General features: G+C 36.8%; 1 protein-coding gene across 1 annotated transcript; it reads left to right on the top strand.

The window, feature by feature from the left end:
* Positions 1-9,652: 9,652 nt before the first annotated feature.
* On the top strand, positions 9,653-14,931 carry LOC138321931 (uncharacterized). The gene is made up of 3 exons (XM_069265969.1): positions 9,653-9,866; positions 14,377-14,451; positions 14,564-14,931. Exons 1-3 carry the CDS (start codon positions 9,719-9,721, stop codon positions 14,887-14,889), a joined length of 549 nt encoding a protein of 182 aa, XP_069122070.1. The 5' UTR covers positions 9,653-9,718; the 3' UTR covers positions 14,890-14,931.
* Positions 14,932-17,991: the final 3,060 nt, after the last annotated feature.

The raw sequence follows: 17,991 nt of genomic DNA, 5'->3' as shown, positions 1-17,991 counted from the left end.
ATCATCCAATATATATAGCAATTTGTACATAGGAAATGAAAAAAATAATATTTTAAATTCAAAAATGGTAATTTTTCAGCAAATTTTTCATATTTGTCTTCATGCAGCAAAAATGTTTCCCAACAACAAATCATTATTCGTAATCAGTTATTTGATCTCTTATCAATTAATAAATCAATGAAAACACCAACAAAAATTAAAATATATAAAAATGCAAAAGATAATTATTGTTATACCCTCATTAGGATTACAAAACATCACCAGGTGCGTATAATGGGCATATGCTATTTTTCGAACTCGAAACCGCTGGTAATTATTACAACACAACACCCACTGATAGAGTAACAAATGTAACCTAAGCCTGTATTTCTGTTTATATCATTTTCCAGAACGTTTGTGTCTTTGAAAATGAGAACATTCGTTTATTTCCTATGCATAGCATAGGCAAAATGTTACATGGTTACTACAGTGTCACATATTTCTTTCAGTGGTTCTTAATCATAACCATTATCATTGTGCGTACTTTCTCACCTCACTGCTCTATCATCCACTGAAGAGACTCGGCATGTCTGGTAGCTGGTAGCTAGCTAGTCCAAATTATCAGAATAATCGAGATATCAGTATCAAATTCGTCGAAAGACATAGCGTTGTCTTCAATGTCGATGAGCTGATGTGACAGTACATTACCAGTGTTGTTCTAGCCTGTCATCTTTCATAACCCATCCTTGGCCAGAGTTCATATCAGGAACAATAGGTTCAGAGATGTGGGATCTCCCTCAGATTCTAACATATCGTATATACTGTTCCAGACTTCTTCGGCATAATGGAAACTACACCAGATCCACATTATTCGAATGGTGGAATTGGTTCTCCTTAGCACATAGCTCCATAATTTGTATGAAGTACCATTCATTAATCTAGTGGACCCTCGTGCGCCCATAAATGGCACAGGTGATATCATCGAGGTCATTAATGAGGCCATTAATGTTAAATGTTTTTCATTGGTCTGACTTTTCCCACTCCCTTGAAGGTGCTGGTTGTGTCACATCTGGTGTATGCGTAAAGAGACCATTGAAGACTCTCCAGAAATAAAATTTTCTACAGTGCTTTTCAGACTTGGCAAATAGTGGAACTTCACTGCAGACCTCATTTATGACCTCAAAGAATCCACCTGTGCCATCTACGGTCACTGAGGGATGAGGAATTGTGCTTCATACAAAATAAGGAGAATCAGCTGAAACCTTCGCAGAATGTGGATCTGATAGTCTGTAACATCATATACGATATTTGAATCACTAGGTTGGAAACAGGAAGAGCTCCTACATCCCTGTCACTGATCAGCTCATCAGCTCATCGCTATCGAAGACAAAGAACTAGTGAAAGAAATATGTGACACTGTTAAGTAACCATCTGACATTTCCTGACGTTATACACAGGAAATAACACTGGATGTGCTCATTCTAAAAGGCACAAAACGTTTCGGAAAGTGTCATGGTATTTACGGTATGACAGAATTACTTCAGTTTTAATTTGATACCATATAGCTATTAGTTGGCATTTAGCTGTAATAATTCAGTTTGAGATGCTACTAGTGTACAACATTTCGAACATGAAAGTGAAATATTTTGAAGTCCAACTTAGATATTCAGCCAACCTAAAAATTTTTGTTAAGATTTAAATTTTCAATAGCCACTATTATATTCAGGAAATTCTAAGACACCAGGAAACCGTAGTCTCGGCGGGTTGGGAAAAATACACTATCATATGACCTGTATACGCAAACGGTAATGCTTTGTAAACCAAATGATGGTATAACAATAATTATCTTTTGCATTTCTATATATTTTGTTGTTGTTTTTACTGATTGACAAGAGATCAAATAACTGATTACGATCAATAATAATTGTTGGGAAACATTTTTGCTGCATGAAGACAAATATGAAAAATTTGCTGAAAAATTACCATTTTTGAGTTTAAAATCTTATTTTTTCATTTCCTACGTACAAATTGCTTCATATATTGGATGATTTGGTCCTGATATGTATTTGTTGTTCTATTGTGGTCATTTTGATACCTCATTTGTCTTCTTCAGTTAAAAAATGTCAATGTTATGAACATTTTTCCTTTTTTAGTAAAATTCGTGATGGCGGCCATCTTGATGACGTCATAACCGGAACTTATACAATGTTAACATTGTTTTTTTTCTTGTTTTTGTTTAAACTGATTTATTAGTGGACAAAAAAACTAATTAGAAATAATAGTTTGCGGTTGGAAAACGTTTTTGTTGCGTCAAGCAAAATATGAAAAATTTACTAAAAAATTACCATTTTTGAACTTAAAATCCTATAAGGTTACGTATGTAGTCAGGAGCAATATTGTTAAAAATTTTAAAAACCTCACAGGCCATCATTTTCATCCTGTGGACATGTAAAAAAGACAAATTTGATCCGGCTAGCAGTTCTTTAAGGTTAGAGGTGTGGTCATTATGAATGAATCGCAAGCCCCTCTCTTGCACTCGTTCGATTTTTCTAGTTGCAGAAATACTGCAGAAATGCCAAATAAGGGGACAATAGTCAAAGTTTGATAAAACAAAACATTTGTAAATTAAAATTTTGGTTGCTTTAGGTAAAAAATGTCCGATCCTTTTCAGAACTGCTAGTTGCTTAGATGCTTTCCTGCATATATCTGAAATATGTTTATCAAATTTTAAAAGATGGTCGATTTCGATACCTAAAAGTTTAACACTATCTTCACAAACAATTTCAGTGTTAGAGATATTAAAATGTTTCACAGTGTTCTTACCCAGAGAGATAGCCTGAAATTTCTCTGGATTTGCCTTCATTCCATTTATGTCAAACCACTTAATTAAAACACTGGCTTCATCTTCTAAAACTTTCTTAAGATTGTTTATATTTTGACTAAAATAACCTAGGGTATTGTCGTCGGCATAGTTATATAATGTGGCTTCTTTGATGAAATAAAATATATCATTGATAAAAATGTTAAAAATCAAAGGCCCCAGTATCGAGCCCTGGGGGACGCCTTTAATGAGGGACACCCACTCGCTGGTGATGCCCCCCAAACCAACCCTCTGCTTCCTGTTCCCCAGGTAGCTACCCATCAGACGAACAGCATCACCTGATGCCCCATAAGTTTGCAGCTTCCTGAGGAACAGGTCATGCGGAAGACAGTCGAAGGCCTTGGAGAGATCCATCAAAATAGCCCATTTATACTTCTTTGTGCACATTATATAACAACTGCTATATTACAATCAATTTATGAAGGACAAAACTCTTACATGTAAGAACAGGAGGACTGAAGAACAGCGGGAATTAAACTGCAATAATATTTCCTCTATGCTGGTATTGCTATTTATGATTGAAATGTTTAATTATATGATATTAGCCTTTTCAGTAATTACTCTGTTAATACATTTATTGTTTCCTTATGTTTTACAGAATGTCAGCATGCATGTATCATTTCAACTGGAAACAGTCTAGGAGAAGAATTGTGTGAACAAAAAGAAGTAATTTTCAACTGTGGAAGCTTAATATTGTAATCATTTTCAATCCGAAAATAATTACTATCATCATCTTCAAATTCCTTATTGTGAATTTAACTATAATATGATTTAAGCATATACCTGATATTTGTTTATATTATATGACATGTACATGCTTGAAATGAAATGAATAAATAGAAGATTATTTAAATTTAAAACACAATATGACATTAGCTGTTTATATTTTTGTCAAAAACATATTAAGCTTATCGTTCATAACACACTAATCATCACCTTCGAGACAATTTAATGAAAATCAATTAAACATTAATTTGTATAACACAGGTCGTCTTATGTTTTCCCCGCCTTGACTATCAATGTTCCCTGATCACTCTGAAAGTATTGATTTTACCTTTTTTCGGTCACCACATGAACTGCCCTTAAATCAATTACATCCAATGCAATGAGACATACTGCATTTATTATAACGCTGTAAGGCAATTCTGCAAGATCAGCTTACATTGTCTGTTTACATTGAACATATACATGCACAGTATGGTACCTTATTTATATCTCCTTTCCTATTTTCAATCTACCTTGATGACTTGGAATCTTATCTAGCGGAAAAAGAATGTTAATTGTCTGACAAATTGTATTGACAAATTATTTATAGATAATATTGAAATGTATCCCAAACTTTTCATCATTTTATATGCCGATGACACTGTTCCACAACAAATGTTAAACGGATTTGAACAATATTGCATTACATGGAAATTATAACCTAATATCAGAAAGATAAAAGTTGTAATATTCTCAAAACGTAAATTGGGCCAACAACACCAGTTTACGTTAAGGGATATAGAATTATTTTGATAAGAAGGGTATACATATCTATGGTAATGGTAGCGTTTTTAAAGAAAAGGGAAAAAAACTGCTGAACAAACAATTAAATCAGTGTTTGCTATTTTTAAGAAACTAAGGAATCTCTTCCTGTTGATTTTAAACTGAAAATATTTTAGTCACTTGTAATGCCAGTTTTATTATACTCATCAGAAGTATGGGGATTCGAAAATACAAATATTGTAGAAAAATTCATTTGTAATTTCCTCAAGTTAAGAAAGTGTATAAAACAATTCATGGTCTATGGCGAGCTAACAAGATACCCAATTGATATTGAAATGAAAAGTAGAACGATTACTTTTTGGCATAACTACATAACATCAAATAAATTATCAAGTAATATTTATAAATTAATGTATACTTTACATGTAAATGGACCAGACGTTTTTTAAATGGCTGAAAGATGTTTAAGATATCTTATCCAGAGCTAGTTTAAATCATGTTTGAATATATCAATCAACTGTTTTTCAAAGAATAATTACAAAACCTTGTTAAAAGTAGACCAATTGACCAATTTATTCAGAAATGGTATGACTGTATTGATAAGTCTTCTAGAAGACTGACATATTCTATATTTAAGACATTTTGGCATAGAAAAATATGCCTCTTGTCTGTCTCTGCTGCAAAACAATACATGTTAACTGATTCTGTGGTCCCAGGAACTTGATGAGAATAGCAATTCAGAATAGATATTTTAATTGACATCAAATTAACAAGGAAAAGGTTAAAGATGCTATAAAATCATTTGGCATATAACATCATAGGAAATATTAGAATGGGCTCCCAAAAGATGTGTTTCTTATTTAACACCTTGGTGTCCAAGGAATCCTGAAGAGTCTAAACTGGAAGGAACACTAGCAAAATTATTTCTTATTGTCCAAAAAAAGTGTTGACTTTAGAAATATATTCCTCCAATAATCGAGACCGAGCCATTTAGTACTTTCAGTACTTTGATTTTAACAGGTTTGGATACTCGACCTGATCGAGTAACTATTCTACCTGGTGTAGAACTACTAGTACGAGTATTCTGATCATGCGTTTGGACAAAGTTCTCTGGACTTAAAGTCTCTGAACGGTAATCTTGGTTGTTACAGTCTTTAGAGATTCTCGGACACTAGAACTGTTCACAGTTTTTTCATGATCATCATGATCCTCAACTTGAGGGTTCTCTGGTATCAGCATAGGGGCGGACACCAGATGGCGTCGATTCCTCCGGACCTGTCCTGTAGGTGTCTCTATGACGTATGATCTATCACTTCCGGCTGATGACGTCACAGTTCCTCCGAAACCTCCACCAGGCCCTCTTACCCATACAGCCTGTCCTGGTTGCAGTTTCGGCAGATATCTGGCCTGATGGGAACAGTCAAAGTTCTCTTTCTGCGTCTCTCTTTATCGCGTCTCCCTTTCGCGTATTTGAGTCAAGTCTGGCCACTTGGGAGTAAAGTTCTGTAGGTTTTCAGGTAGGGTTGTTCGCAACCTCCTGCCCATCAAGAGTTCTGCTGGACTATATCCGCACTTCAATGGTGTCGCGCGATAGGCTAGTAGAGCTTCACTCGCGTATTGCGGACTATTTTCCGACACAACAGTCTCAGGTATCCCATGCCTTGCAAATATCGACTGCATATGGTTTATGACAGCCTGGGATGATGTTGATTTCAATAAGGCAATTTCAATATACCTTGAAAAATAGTCAACAACGAGTAAGTTGATCGCGTTCTTAATTTGGAATAGATCGCTACCAACCTTCTGCCAAGGTCGTTCTGGGAATGGAGTTGGTCTCAAGGGTTCAGCATGGTCAGCTTTCTGTTTGACACATACTGTACAGTTTCTCACGAGGTCCTCTATTTCGCGATTAATCCATGGCCACCACACAGAATTTCGCGCGCGTTCATGACAGTTCACAATGCCCTGATGGCCCTCGTGTATCCTCTGAAGTATTTCCGCTTTCAGATAGGTAGGGATGATCAGACGGTTCCCACGCATGAGTAATCCTTGAAATCTCCTCCCTTATCTGCCAATATGGACGTGTCACCACATTTATAGAGGGTTTTTCAAACCAAGGCCAGCCTTCTTCGCAATATTTCGCGATCACGCTTAAGACACTGTCCTCGTGAATTGCTTTACGTAGTTCTTCAAGTCGCGTTTCACTCGCTGGTAGTGACATTACTACACTTTCGACAAAAGCCTCGACATCGGACTCAAAATCCTCTTACTCTGGCGTCATACTTTGTAAAGGAGCTCTAGAAAGCGTATCTGCTGTGTATAAAAACTTCCCAGGAACATGTTTTATTTCATAATGGTATCGCGCTAGCCTCATTCTGAAGCGCTGTATCCTTGGTGGCAAGTCTGACATTGCCTTTGTTCCAAGAAGAGATACAAGAGGTTTGTGGTCGGTTTCTATAAGGAATGTCATTCCAATATCAAAGTCTGCAAATTTCTCACAGGCCCATGTAACGGCCAATGACTCTTTTTCAACCTGGGCATACCTTTGTTCTGTACTACTCATAGCTCTAGATGCATACGCAACAGGTTTCCAAACGTCTCCAGACTCCTCACTGCCTTTAGAGCATTGAAGAAGGACAGCACCCAATCCAAATGACGACGCATCAAATGATATTTTGGTCCTAGCCTTTGGATCATATAGGGATTATATAGTGGTGTTGAACTGAGTTCCTTCTTGATACGATCAAACGCCTGTATCTGTGGAGCCTCCCAAATCCACGAGCTCTCCTTCTGGAGTAGGTCTCGTATAGGTTTACTATGTTCTGCGAGATTTGGAGTGAATCTTCCGAGTTGGTTTACCATGCCCATGAACCGTCGTACTTCTGGAACGTTGGTTGGAGCCTGAAAGTTGACAATGGCCTCCACCTTCTTAGGGTCGGGCCTGATCCGTGCGGCATCTATCACGTGTCCAACAAAGGTAATGCTTTCCTTCGAAAACTCGCATTTGTCTCCATTTAATGTGATCCCTGCGGTAAGTAGTCTCTCTAATACACTTTCAAGCCTCAGATCGTGATCCTCTTGAGTATCTCCAAAAATCAGTATGTCGTCCATTTGACACAATACTCCTGGTAATCCTGACAGTAGAGCCTGCATTCGTTTCTGGAAGTACTCTGGCGCCGATGATATCCCAAACGGAAGTCTGTTAAACCAATAGCGACCGAAGGGTGTAATGAACGTTGTTAGTAGTCTCGATGACTTAGCCAGTTGAACCTGCCAGAATCCACTGTTGGCGTCCAGTTTAGAGAATACCTTTGCCCCACTCAGCTTGTGTAGTGTATCCTCTCTACTTGGCAGTTGGTGATTTTCCCTTCTAACAGACTTGTTAAGCTCAGTCAAATCTACACATAACCTCACTGTGTTGTTTTTCTTAGGGACGACAACTAAACCTGCGCACCAATCAGTCGGCTCGTCAACAGGTGATATAACGCCTAAACTCTCCATCCTTTTGAGTTCTACTTCAACTTTGTCCAAAAGGGGTAGTGGTATGCGTCTAGGTGTTGACACTGCAACTGGTTTGCTGTCACTTCTAAGCCGAATCTCATATTCACCACTTAGTTTTCCAAGTCCCTTAAACAATGCTGGGTATCTTGTGACATAGTCTTTTGCCTTGACCGTCGCGACACGTTTAACTAAATCATGCTTCTCAATAGCAGGTCTCCCTAGTAAAGGTTTACTTAGTCCATTTACAACATAGATCTCAGTCGAGATCTGGGACTTTCCAGACTTAAGTATTCCCACAAATTTTCCTGCTACATCTAAACGAGTCTTTCCAGGTCCTAGTAGTATTCGGTCTGACCGTTGTAACTTCATAGTTCCTAACTTATGAAGGATGTGCTCTGGTATGGCGGTTACATCTGCCCCTGTGTCTATCTTGAACTCCATATGACACTTCTCCAATATTAAGTTGACTTTCCATGGCTCACTATTATCTGAACTGTCGATAGCGCCTAAGAAAGCTGCTCCTTGAATTTCATCGACAAGCACCTTAGATGTACACTTTTTAGCAAAGTGACCTAGTTTATGACATTTATAACACTCAACATTTGCTGCAGGGCATTTTTCTCTAGCATGATATGATACATTTCCACATCTATGGCATGATTTCTGACTTCCAGTACATCTGGTACTTTGATTTTTAAAAGTCTGTCTGTTTTGACGACCTGTATCCTGGGGCTGTGTTTTATTATATAGCTATTTTTTCCTTTTACCTGGACGATTGTTCCTTCCCTTGTGAATAGCATCAACACTTGTTGTCCCGGACTCATCTCGGACCGCATTTTGCTGTTGTTGAACTGCCTTTGTTGTCTAACTTGCGCGACTGCTTTTTCTAAGGTTAGGTAAGGGTCCAACTGAAGTTTTTCTGACATTTTGCTATCCCGGATACCCACAACGATTCTGTCCCTTATCATTTCGTCTTTTAATTGCCCGTATACACAATGCTTGACCAAAGTATACAATGCTGTAATAAAGCTATCCGCAGACTCCCCGTCCTGCTGTCTCCTATGATTAAACTTCGCTCGTTCAAATATGGTGTTTCGGCGGGTTACGAAATGTGCCTGAAACCTATCTACCACGATTTTGAACGTTTTGGCGTCATCTCCAGTGAGCGCGAACGAATGGAAAATATCCTCTGCATCATTGCCCATGGCATATATGAGAGTGTTTATCTGTATTATCTCTTCCTTCGAGTTAAGCTCTGAAGCGATGAGAAATCGTTCGAATCGTTTAACCACTTTGGCCACTCTTTTGGTTTGGAGAAATTAAAATTTTCAGATGGTTGAACTTGATAGGTCGCCATTTTAGCGGAGCTAGAGGGGGTGCTGGCAGGGATATGACCGAAGTGAAAGAACGAATGGAACATGAACCGGGAATGTCAGTCAATTCATGTACATTACCACGATCCTGTACCCGCAGTATTAAACCATCTTCTGACACCATGTTGTATCTTTGGGCGACACAGGAGTCAACACACGTGGTTACAATGCCATAACTTTATTCGAATGCCCCCACACAATCAATGACGTAATACACATATTACATAACACCGTTATAGTATGTTTCATGCTATAGTCTGTTTCATATAAACTATATATATATGACTAACACTACACTCATTTGCATATCTATTGTTCCACGTGGAATCGATACAATGCACGCAAGGTCTGCTGCCAGATCATAGATTGTTTTGCTTATCTATGAAGAATCGAAGCCGAAAGTAAAATTATTGTTGTATATGTTTCTGGAAAATCATCCAACATCGTGTTTAGACCGACCTTTACTGGGGTTATATAGACATGCTAAGTTTTAAGCATGATTTTGGTTCCTGACCAATCAGAAAACGACACATGTTGTGGCATTGTTGGATGTTTTGCGTTACTGATAGTGACAAAACACATCACAGAGCCCCAGATCTCACACCTGTTGGTAGACCTTCACAGCAGACAGCTCGTTCACAAAGGTAAGTGTATTATGTAGCTGTAACTGTTTGATATCCTCGCCGCATGAACTTGCTTCTAATACAGATATACAGACACGACGCACAATAAGGAATGGTAATTTTAAAATGTAAAAAAAAATAATAATAATAAAAATACCATTTCGAGAGTACCACAGCAACTGCATATTATATACAAAGTGTCCATAGCATTAATTTTTAACGAAAGTTGTTCATATTTACTTATTCTAAAAAACATTCTTGAGTTTTTAAGTCGGCTGGTTTGAAGCTAGCCCGAGATACTCTGGTCCTGACACCAGACTTAGACATTATGACAGATAGATGTCTGGTTTAAGGCCAGAGCACAGTAGTACTCGAAAACCTGGAATAAGCCGACACCGTTTGGTATCGGGCCAGGTACTCTCCGATTCAGACTACTTACAAAATATTACCACCGATAATCGCCACTTTCCTTGGTCTTTTCAACAAATGAATAATTTATCTACTCATAGCCATCCATTTCATCACGCATGCACGTTCTATTGTGTCAACACAGTAGTTTCTTTTCCTCAACTTTAAATTTCCCTCGTCGTCGTCGTCGCCATTTTCTCGTAGTATGCAAATCATCTTTAATATCGACGGATTGCTATATTTGGGTAGATATGATATTCATTTGTTGAATAGACTAAGGTTAGTGGTGCTTCTCTGTGGTCAGGCTGAATCGGAGATAACCTGGCCCGATACTTAACGGTGTCGGCTTATTCCAGGTTTTCGAGTACTACTGCGCTCTGGCCCTAAACCAGACATCTATCTGTCATAATGTCTAAGTCTGGTGTCAGGGCCAGAGCATCTCGGGCTAGTTTGAAGAATATAGTAATTATGTAATAAGTCTCCATGCTATGAACTAGCTAATACGCATATTCAGGATACACTGAAATATTGCGTCATCCTTAGCTAATGTCCACGCATAGGAACCATGCAGTGTTTCTTATCCTAATACCAACACAATTGTTAGCGTGCTTACATCATATTGCTGTCGACGCAGTACTATTTGCAGGCTCATGTGTGCATTTTGTAGTCTTTATGAAAAGATAAAGTTGGTCCCCTTTTGTGTCATTTATTCAATCATTACAGCGTAAGTTCAAGAAAATATGAATATAAAATAGTCAAACGGAATTAGTTGTGAGTCTGCGTCTTTTCCACACGTTTACAGCCATGCTACTAAACCCCTACCGCTCTACCGCTGACTTGTATCGATGTATTGAATGAGTGTACTTTAGCCGTGTTATTTATAGACTCGAGTACTGTCGCCAAATCCACAGGTAAATTGGTACTGGATGCTACGCTCGGGCCTCTCACCAGCATGGCTAGTTAGCTTAACCAATCTATATATCATCAACAATGCGTCTGTATCTACTTAAAAACATAACAAATATTTTTTAAATTTCATCTACATTCACTTGAATAGTATTTCTTTATTTTAGATATTTTAATAAATCTGAAACTCCTTATAGATCTAGAGATGCTCGTACCGGCTGCAGGCCGTGTGCAAAAAGTCAAAACACACGTGGGATTTATAAGATGAGTCCTAAACTGCCTATATTTAGGATTTTTAATAAATGGTTTGTAATATTATTACAGCAAAACTGACAAGCTACAAGGTTAGTGACATTTTTTAAGCGTACTGTTATATATAATTAGCCATCAGCTTGGATTTTGTGCCGCACAGGTAGTTGAGTTTACTCACAATGTGATTATTGCAAGCCAACGTATCTGCTATCCGATTGCTCTTTAAAGTTTGTTAATGATCTCAAACACATTTATAACTTGTTGTGGCAATTTTAAGTAACTATATTATAATATTTTCAAATAGCTCTGATAACTATTCATGTGTAATATCTCCAGACATTGACATGTGTACGGAGTACGGCGGACTGCCAATGTTTTTGACATGTTCTGCAAGATATATTTCACTGTTTCAGTTACGGTGGCCAATAAAAGAAAACAAACACAGTGCAATTATATTATGTTATTTGTTCTAAATACAACACTTCTTTGTGCAAGTTGTCAAGTATTTATTGTGAATGTACCACCTTTATAACATTGAATTTGTGGTTCCCCGGACATCGTTTTCCCCAAAATGTTTGAATGAGCAAAATATACCGATAGTAGATTTTTTCAGCATTTTCATCCCTAATAAAAAATACATATACAAAGTACACTGGTGTGAAAATTACACACCTGTGGATAGGCGACAGTACTCGAGTCTATAAATAACTAGCTACACTCATTCAATACATCGATATACAGCTGGCGTCGCTCTCAGTTGGGGTAGCACGCAGGGACATGGCACGATTTTTTTAACTAACGTATACATACATATATATAGATTTTCACCATTGGGTATTGTGGATTTAAAGGAACAAAAAAGTTCATCCTAGATATAGGAGAATTTATATGTAAGATTTTTTTTAACAAACTGTTGCAATTTCAAGAATTAGTTAAAAACAAATATATGATATTTAAGTAATGTTGGCATGTGCACGTATATAGCTACATATCGATATAGAGAATACAGCGTATGTCACAAGAATATTATTTAATTCTATAGGATGATACATGTAACAATATTAACTATATCATAATACAGTTGTATATCTTATATATCAAACTGTACAGATGTCTTCGAAATTCCCAATTCCACAGTGACAAGAAAGTCCAAACATACTGTATATATAGGCCTATTTGTATGTTAGACATTGAGAAAATAAAAATACTTTTCATCAAGGATGATAGGTTTTTTGGAAAAATCCAGATGGTCGCTAAATATCATAAGCTGATATAAGTACTAAGTATAATAATAAAATTAAATATACTTTTTAGTCAATATGTAATATTTTGGATTTATTGAGATATCTTTTGTTTTAAATGTAACACTGTAAAAGCGAAAGTTTAACCCGCAAAACTTACATTTGCATTTGAATTTGCATGATTTGACAAGTAATATTGTCATATATATACATGTATAATGCGCATCTCTCTTATCACACTATAAAACCTAAGCATTTCTACAGAATATAGACTTCTGCAGATTGCAAATTGTTTGAGAGAATGTGAATTATAGAGATAATTTTTAGCTAGTGATAGTTCGAACACTGATTTTTTTTTATAATTGATCTTATTTCGGATAGTTTGAACATGTCAAATTATGAACGTAAAAGTAAGATTTTTGTCGGCAAATAGGCTCGACGGGATTCCTAAAAATGACGATACATTGCAGTATAAATATTTCAGTAGAATTGTCACAAAGGTGATTTCTAATGAAAAGAGGCGTTAACATAAACTGCATGATTACATAATTATTACCATAAACTATTTTTATAAATATTGAATGTTGATTTTGTTATACATGTATATGCCACTAAGGTATATTTTGATTGAACTACAATCAGCAACTATAGTTATCATTTATGTGTTTATATATGTACATGTATATATGTTTGTCAAAAAGAGAGAGAAGGAATTTTGAAGTTTTTGAAGTTAGGACCAAATATTGATTTTACGTTTGATGTGTTAATCATTTATTATTAATATATTATATATCATTATTATATGTATATTTTTTATGTTAAAAAATCAAGAACATAACTGACATCACAAATAGAGTAACAAATTAAAAGATTTTTCCATGTAATATTATTTCCATACATGTACATGTTATACATAAATGATCATATACCCTTATGAGTATAGTGAGGTACAGTACCTATCACAGGTGAAATTCACAGGTAAAACACAGGCAAATCCAGGTTAACTTCTCTGAAATAGACTATAATCCTTGTCAGCACATTCTGCTAATTATCAGATTATAAAAAGTGGGCAAATGGAGATACAGCGTATACATACATATATTATACATACTATAATCTATATAAATATATACTGTTGGTTAAACATTTTCGTGCCAGGTCCCTGTGGGGTAGCACGGCTGTAAAACTTTTTATCAAAATGTATTCTTGGCATCTAGACCAAGAGATTGATTACATGTACCAGAAAAGTGAACTTATTTCTACCCCATAAAAAATTGTATTCCGTTAAAAAACACCTTTTCCTCACGGTACTTTCTACTTCCTATCCATACTACTTGTATTTTGCTGGTGCTGACAGTCCGTCCTGATACAGTGATATCTCTGATCCATCAAGTATTAGACCTTTGAATATCAGCGGCATATCGTAGGTTCAGGATATCTACATGAGCTTAGCAATCTGCATAAAACCTTTTTTATTTTGTTGGTAACAAAAAAGTATAACTAAAACTGTTCGTCTACAGGTACTAGACCTGGCTACCTTGCACTAACACAAGCTCACAAATTATAAAATGACTTCCAACAGAACAACTAAAATTGCTAAGCAATATTGTCATATCATTGTTTAAAATTTCCATATTCTTTTCAATCAAAGGGTCGAGCTTCCGCGTAGCCCTCTTAGCTTTTTGGAAAGCTTATACATGTACTTGTGTTTCTTATTTTTACAGATTTATTGAAGATGATGTCGAAACATAACTTAGTTTTTTTCCTTGTCATCTTCGCCGGAGTATGTCCGGATCAAGGTGAGTTTTTAAAAAGCGGATTTACAAGTGGTGAAGAGGGTAAAGAAGTATGATTTTATTTGTATATTTACACAGCTGATTTACTGACACAGAGAATTACTTTCTTATCCAGGGAACTGTTTCTGCTGGTCGGATGCTCTCTTGGCCGCAGGAGCAGGAGCAGCAGCATTTGTAGCGGCCCCCGTTGTGGTACCGGCCGCACTTGGTGCTGTGGGGTTCTCCGCCGCCGGGACAGCCGCTGGTTCCGCTGGAGCTGCACTGATGTCAACATATGGAGGCAGCATCGCCGCAGGAAGTGCTGTTTCCGTGATGCAATCAGTAGGAGCGGCAGGTATCGGAGTAGCCGGCAAAGCTGTTGCTGGTACCGTGGCAGCGGGCGTTGCCTATACCATGGCCGGTGGCAATTGTGATCCCAAAGTGGAGAAGTGTGAGCCTTAGTTCTGTTAGATTTATATTCTATAGATTACTAAGTCTGTTGACTCTTAGAAAATATTTCTGGAACTTCCCGAAACCGATCATGGTCGGTGCATATAATTTCGGCCGGTTTAGAGAGGGTTCGGTTTGGAGAAGTGAACCGAATACCGATCATCACGATCCGGATTTAATCGATCGGAAGTCGTTTTTTACATTAGTGCATCGCATGTATGCCTAATGTTCGTTAAAAACCGACCGATATTGATTGTTAATGTGAATGTTATCACAAAAGGGAGAATCATACGTTTAAAAGGAATGGATTAGAGCAAACTTGACTTTGTAACCGCTTATAAAAGTAGTTTAGTTAGTTAGTTGCGTGAATGTTCTTGGGGACGTTCTCGTCTGCAACCTACATACGACCGATCGCTTCCGGTTACGTCAAGAATCAAATTATATGGTCTAATTACACGATGATCAGTCGATGCCGGTCATTATATGACATAGTCATTTTCTAAAACAATACATGGCGTCGGCTTCTTCATACAGATAATTTACGTTATTCGACAACTACATATGTAAATAAAAAAAACGTGTGATTTGAATACGAAACTTTCTCTATATTACTAGCTCTGCTTGTTTTCTTACAGTAAACAAACCGCGTGCACATGGTAGACTTTCATTAGATATCTAAACAATAGGCTCCGCATGATTAAATAATTTAACAATCACCACCATCTCGGGTATAATTACCGTGTACCTATACTATTATTACAATGTTTATAAAACTTCTATATGTGAACATTACCAACTGAAAAAACCTATAATAAACAGGTCAAAATTGCCACAAAAATTAATTTAAACTTTTATGGATATTGTTTTTTTCAAAACAAATACTTAAAGGTGTAAGTCTCTGAAAAAGAAAATTCAAACTATGCACGGTCACAAGAAATGTTAGAATACCGGAATACTATCCTACATTAGAATTACAAAAGAAATCCACCACGAAAATCAACGCATTCCTTATTAATTCTTTGCATTTGCAATGTTATGATTTTATGTATATTAAAAGCACGATTATCTGTGATTAAAAGGTTACATATTGTACAGAATATATTGAAGGAAATAATTTACAAAAAATCACAAATGTTACCTATAATTACTGATTGAAATACAGTAAATCTCAGGTGACTTTACAGGTTAGAAATTTACTCCCGTGAACAAAGAAGTTTGAACATCACACCAAGAAATTAACTCCTGTGAACAAAGAAGTTAGACAAAACACCACGAAATTAACTCCCGTGAACAAAGCAGTTAGACAAAACACCAAGAAATTAACTCCCGTGAACAAAGAAGTTAGACAAAACACCACGAAATTAACTCCCGTGAACAAAGAAGTTAGACAAAACACCACGAAATTATCTCCCGTGAACAAAGAAGTTAGACAAAACACCACGAAATTTACTCCCGTGAACAAAGAAGTTTGACAAAACACCGCGAAATTAACTTCCGTGAACAAAGAAGTTAGACAAAACACCGCGAAATTAACTCCCGTGAACAAAGAAGTTAGACAAAACACCACGAAATTAACTCCCGTGAACAAAGAAGTTAGACAAAACACCACGAAATTATCTCCCGTGAACAAAGAAGTTAGACAAAACACCACGAAATTAACTCCCGTGAACAAAGAAGTTAGACAAAACACCGCGAAATTAACTTCCGTGAACAAAGAAGTTAGACAAAACACCGCGAAATTAACTCCCGTGAACAAAGAAGTTAGACAAAACACCAAGAAATTAACTCTCGTGAATAAGAGAAGTTTTGACAAAACACCGCGAAATTAACTCGCCGTTAAGTTGATTTATGGTCACTTGTAAACTTTTCGACAAATATACATACATAAGTTTGTGTTTGATTTGAGTCTTGTTAAATCCTTGCAGCTTGTTATGTTCATAACTGTATTGTGGTAACTGACAAATGCTTTGTGGAATTCTTTGATTGTGTTTCACTGTAGTTTATATAAGGACTCGACAACGTTTAATGTCGCTTATGATAATAATAATAAACATACTTTCCTTAAATGTTTAGCGAGTTTTGTGTTTTTATATTGGAAGTAGTTATCAAAGGTTATTTCTTGAAATCAAACGTTTTACATTTTGCCATCCAAAGTTGTGTGACATCATTCGATAAAACTGATCGTGTATTTAGACCTGCCCACGTTTGTACAGCGACCTGTCCTCTATAACTCTGACGAGACCTGGACAAGATGGCGGCTTTTTGCAGTTTATGGCGAAATATTTACATTTTCACTGAAGTCCCACTATGTAACCTTACCAAGCCCAGTTGGCAGTCATGTAAACTATGAACTTCAATCTGTTATTATGACGTCATTATCATTGTGACGTCACAATTGTCGTGCCAGCGATCACGGAAAATGGCTGTCCCATCCTTTACGATAACGAATGATTAATTCATTATAGATGCGAAATCCCTTGTTATTTCATGCTGGATCTTACAAAATTACAACCAAATGTAAATATAAGCATTGAACGTCTTTCAGTTGGCATTCATAGCCAATATGAATGCAAACTGTACGGGGCAAATCCAACATGAAGCTCTAGCGCGCTTCATGGAATTTGCCTCTGTACAGTTGGCATTCATATTGGCTATGAACGCCAACTGAAAGACGTTCAATGCTTAAATTTTTTATCATCGGATATGTTCTGTACCATTCTTAATCAGCTTTTTACTGTAATAACACTTAAGAAGAGATTAATCAGTAGAATTGTAGTAGGACTGAACCTACATCCGCCTCATATACCCAGGTTCTGTTTGGGGTTCGGGGTTCCGTAGAAACAACGCATTTAATACAGTTAAAGAGTTTATTAACAAATATAACAAGGTTCATATGTACAGTGCTCACACACGGCAGGTCAGCCCGCGGCTTCGCCTGTATAAACTTACACACACAGAAATGACACATTACGGATAAGACACAGGGACAACACACCATCTCAACGATCAGCTAATACACATCCTCGATACTCCAGGGGTTCCGATCACATACGATCTCTACACCCCTGGACTATCTCATAGTAAAACTGGAGGCAACTGGAAAGAACAGGTAGT

The sequence above is a fragment of the Argopecten irradians genome, chromosome 4 (assembly GCF_041381155.1).
Source record: "Argopecten irradians isolate NY chromosome 4, Ai_NY, whole genome shotgun sequence".
Lineage (NCBI taxonomy): Eukaryota > Metazoa > Mollusca > Bivalvia > Pectinida > Pectinidae > Argopecten > Argopecten irradians.
The sequence above is the reverse complement of the archived record's forward strand: the minus strand, read 5'-3'. Positions and strand labels throughout refer to the sequence as shown.

What these genes read in the sequence shown, in the direction of transcription:
- LOC138321931 (XM_069265969.1), top strand. Translation starts at nt 9,719, where the DNA reads ATGATTTTGGTTCCTGACCAATCAGAAAACGACACATGTTGTGGCATT. An exon ending in CAGACAGCTCGTTCACAAAG is followed by an intron (nt 9,867 to 14,376) that starts GTAAGTGTATTA and finishes TTATTTTTACAG; the next exon opens with ATTTATTGAAGATGATGTCG. An exon ending in CGGAGTATGTCCGGATCAAG is followed by an intron (nt 14,452 to 14,563) that starts GTGAGTTTTTAA and finishes TTTCTTATCCAG; the next exon opens with GGAACTGTTTCTGCTGGTCG.